Here is a 4,352-nt window from a genome sequence, read left to right on the forward strand (position 1 = left end):
CAAAATCTAGTTGCAGCCTCTCTCTCTCCCTTCAAGTGTGTCCACCTCGCCCCACACCTTAGTGTCATCAGCAAATTTGGACAGCATGCTTTCTACCCCCTCGTCCAAGCCGCTGATGAAGATGTTAAACAGTGCGGGCCCAAGGACTGAGCCCTGGGGTACCCCACTGCTCACATCTCGCCAGTTTGAGTACAACCTGTCCACCACTACTCTCTGGGTGCGCCCCATCAGTCAATTTTTCACCCATCCAACTGTGCAGACATCAATGCCGCAGTCACTTAATTTATTGATGAGGATGGGGTGAGACAGTGTCAAAGGCCTTCTTAAAGTCTAGAAAGACTATGTTCACAGCAACACCATCATCCAAGGATTTAGTTACTTGGTCGTAAAAGGCAATCAGGTTGGTCAGGCAGGACCTGCCTTTGGTGAACCCATGCTGGTTGCCCCTGAGCATGATCTCCCCTGCTGGCCACCCACAGATGTGCTCCTTGATGATTCTCTCCAAGATCTTCCCGAGCACCAAGGTGAGGCTTACAGGCCTATAGTTATTTGGGTCCTCCTTCCTCCCTTTCTTGAAAATTGGGACCACATTAGCCAGTTTCCAATCCCCCGGCACCTGGCCAGGTGACCACGAATGCTCATACAGCCAGGCCAAGGGCTCCACAATGACTCCTGCCAGCTCCCTCAACACCCTTGTGTGGAGGGCATCTGGACCTGCAGATTTAAAAATGTCTAGCCCATCCAGAAGATCCCTAACTACATCTGCGCTGACTGAAGGCCTGACAGAGCTATCCCCAAGATTGTCCCTACCTCTGGTAGGTGGGGTGTCCCGGTCCCTGTTCAAGAAAACAGAGGCAAAGAAACTGTTAAAAATCTTCTGGGTCTTATCCCTAGTTCTGGGAGGAAGGAGGGAGCTGGGGGTGGGAACCTGCCATGGGAGGGTAAGTGAAGCCGGGGCCCTGAAGGCTGGGCACAGTACTGACCTGTGATGACATTGATGTCAGGGTAGAGCTGCTCGGAGAGTGTCACGGCAGCACTGTCCCTCTCAAAGGCGTCGCGAAGCTCCTTCTTCACAGCAGCTGAGCCGCACAGCCGGTACAGCCCCACGACCTGCCACGGGGCACCGTCATCGGGGGGCCCAGCCTGGCCCCGCCCAGACTGGCCCCTTGAAGGGCACAGGGGCATGCAAGGGGGTGATGAGGGAGCTGGAGAGGGGCTGGCGCATGCAGGGGGCAATGGCAGGGTGCTTGGGAGTACAAGAAGAAGGGGCATAACCCCTTGGACACAGGGCAGCACCAGGAGGGCCAGGCAGGGCAGGAAGCAGCAGGGAGATTGTACTCTACCTAATGGGGTGTGGCCCCTCTGCTCTCCCAGCCCCAGGGACCTGCTGGCTTGTGCCTGCTGCAACCCAAGTGCCCGATGCCCAGCACAGTGCCCCCAGGGGCTCTAGGCTCCTGTGCTCCACCCATCCCAGCAGAGGAGGGGGAAGGGATCCCCTCTCACCTTCAACCCACATCGCTCGATACGGGCCACACACTTCTGGATGAGCAAGGGTACTTTGAGGACAGCATTCTCCCTCTCCACCAGCTGGCGCAGCTCCACACCGAAGACCCGTGGCTCCCGGGCATTGGGCACATCCCACTGCTCCACCAGCGTGAGCTTGACATAGAGGATGCCGCGCGGCTCCAGCTGCAACGCCAGCTGCTGCACCCGTGACCCTGCCGGGGAGGGACCGGCTGGGCGGGGGTGGGGGTGGGCTGGGGCACCGCAGGCTGCCCTCTGTTATGCCCCATGCCAGGCCCATACCAAGATGCCCTGCACCTGCCCATCCCGCAGCCCAGCTGCAGCCCTGGGGGCCTCCCCTGTGCCCCAATCAGGAAATGCTGACACCACCCCTTCCTCAGCATTACCTCTGAATATGTGGGGCAGGATGATGGTGCCGTGGCAGCAGACACGGTTGCGGCCAGCAGCTGGGTCCCAGGAGAAGACGACAACCTTGAGCAGCTGGGCACCCTCCAGCTCCAGGTTGAAGGTGTGGTTGAGGCGCAGGAAGGCGGCATGGCCAGGCAGCAGTGCTGTGCGCGCCTTGTGGGCCGCATCCACCTGCAGCACGCAGAAGACCTCCCTGGCCTCAGCCCGCAGCGCCCGCAGGTCCTGCAGCCCATACAGGTGCACACTCACGAGGCCGGAGAGCTGCTGCACGCAGCGGGGCTGCTCCACAAAGCTGTAGGATTGAAAGGAGCTTACGTCCAGCCCAGGCCCAGTCCCTGGCTCTGGCTCTGGCTCAGCCCCAGTGTGCTTGTCCGACTTGGCCAGGAGCTCTGGGGAGTCGCCGTCGCTCAGGTAGCCACCCTTGCTGGCTGCCTTGCCACGGGGCAGCCCTGGCTGGGCCTCCACGCTGCTGTCCAGGTGGTAACGGCTGATGACATTGCCAGACTCCTTGCGGGCATCCCGGGGCGAGGTGCTCCCCATGGCACCACCCCCCTCAGCCTCAGGCCCCCGGGTCCGGGTGCTGCGCAGGCTCAGCTTCCTCCGCAGCTCGGGCAACTTCTTCATCTTCATGGAGAGGCGGCGCACAGTGCCCGGGGACTTGGCCCTGCCAAGGGCACGTCCCTTCTTTGCAGCACCAGGGCTAGGTGGAGGCGACGGGCCACCTGGCACTACTTCAGCACTCATGCATGGCATCGTCGGAGCCTTCCCTGCAGGAGAGGACATGTGAGTCAGGTCCCACAGACCTGCAAGATCAGGGCTGGACTTGTGGGGCTTGTAGAACGGCAGGGTTGGGCAGGCGGCACCCTGTGGCGCCGGGGTAGCAGGGATGATTGGAGAGGGGGATCCTGGCTGCAGTGAGGGGGGGCAGGCAAGGGAGCAGCATAGCAAGGAGTAGGGGCCCTTGGGACTTGGGAACGGGCTATCCCATTGCATTAGGGAGCTGGGGTGGGGGGAGGGTTGTGTGTCCCAGGGAGATGTAGGGCCTCGTGGCAGCAGCCCCATGCCTAGTCAACCCATCCTTCCCCCCACACAGGCATTGCCAGCTCCTCACCACAGCTCTGGGCCCTGCCGGCACCCTCGTCTTTGCCTTGACTGGCTGCATCTGGTCCCAGCCCTGTCCGTGCGCTGTGGCTCTCTGCACCCCCGGCCCTGCTCCGGGAGGGCGCCTCACTGCTGGGCTTGTGTGGTGGCTCCATCCGGGCCTGGTCGGGCTCCTGGGCACTGGCCACACTGCCCCATCTCCTCCAGGGCTCAGTGTTCTGCCTGGTGCCCACCACATCCTCATCCTCAGGAATGGGGTTGTACCAGATCTCGCCCTCGCTGCCCATGGCACCCAGCTCCTGCTCTGCCCTGGTGCTGGGAGCTGACTCATCTGGGCCCAGGGCCTTCCCTGAGGACAGCACCCAGTGCCGGCTGCTGCGCTCCAGACTCTGCAGGTAGGCACCGTGGCTGGCCCCCTTCATGGCACCGGCAGCAGCCCCCAACTCTGCATAGCTGCACAGTGACTCAGCCTCTTCGTCCCTGGGGCCGTCAGGCCACAAGGGACCTTCACCGGGTCCCCCGTCCTCCTCATCCATAGCCAGCTCCCCCACGTGGGATGAGGAGGGCAGCAACCGTGGCTGCCCAGGGCTCTGGGGGCTCTCATCAGGGCTGTGCCCACCACCTTCATCCTGGGGCTCTGGGGAGGCTTTTGAACTGACGGGGCCCTTCCTGCGACAGGAGACACGTGGCTCGTCCCGGACCCCACATGAGAACCGGGCCCAGTTCTGCTTCTTGGCAACAGTGATGGCTGCTCCCTTCCGGCAGCCCCCATCAGGGTCTGGCACTGCCACAACCTCTGAACTGGGGCCTGTCTCTGGCACCAGCTCCACAGGAGAGTCCGGTGATCTCAAGGGGCGCTCTGTGAGGGGACAGGAAAAGTAAACAGGGGGTTGGTAGTGATATACTCCCAGTGCATAAGCATCTGCACTAGCCCCCAGGCACACACACCCAGTGCACACAACCATCCACAGCACATGCACTGCGCCCAGCGCAGCCAGTGCCCTCTCCTCCATCCCAGGAGCCCAGGGTCCCTCCTGAGCTAATTTACTGCTGTGCTGGAGCCTGGGGAGCTCAGCAGGCCCTGGCTGGCATGTAGCACCTCTGCACAGCTGGTTCTGGTTTGAATCAGCCTAAGCCCTGGGGCTGAAAGCAGTGTCTGGCTTGGAGCCAAGTGGCTGCACCAAGCAGGTCAGCATGGGACACTAGGGAGACATGCGGCTGTGACTACCTTGCAGCCTGGGTGCCCCAGGCCGGTGCAGCAGGAACTGGGATGACACCGCCTTCCCAGGCTTGTCCCAGGTGGGAGGCAGCTCCATTGC

The 4,352-nt window shown here is 62.1% G+C and overlaps 1 protein-coding gene across 3 annotated transcripts in view; it reads right to left on the minus strand.

Annotated features, from left to right (window-relative positions):
• SYDE1 (synapse defective Rho GTPase homolog 1) overlaps positions 1-4,352 on the minus strand; it is an 11,532-nt gene that overhangs the window by 6,240 nt on the left and 940 nt on the right. For all 3 annotated transcript variants that reach the window (XM_025191820.1, XM_025191818.1, XM_025191819.1), the window contains exons 2-5: positions 3,044-3,892; positions 1,911-2,699; positions 1,504-1,718; positions 984-1,110 (exon numbers count right to left, since the gene is read on the minus strand). In XM_025191820.1, coding sequence (XP_025047605.1) covers positions 984-1,110; positions 1,504-1,718; positions 1,911-2,699; positions 3,044-3,892 — 1,980 coding nt within the window. The remainder of the gene's footprint in view (positions 1-983; positions 1,111-1,503; positions 1,719-1,910; positions 2,700-3,043; positions 3,893-4,352) is intronic.

Source organism: Alligator sinensis, unplaced genomic scaffold, assembly GCF_000455745.1.
Source record: "Alligator sinensis unplaced genomic scaffold, ASM45574v1 scaffold909_1, whole genome shotgun sequence".
Lineage (NCBI taxonomy): Eukaryota > Metazoa > Chordata > Crocodylia > Alligatoridae > Alligator > Alligator sinensis.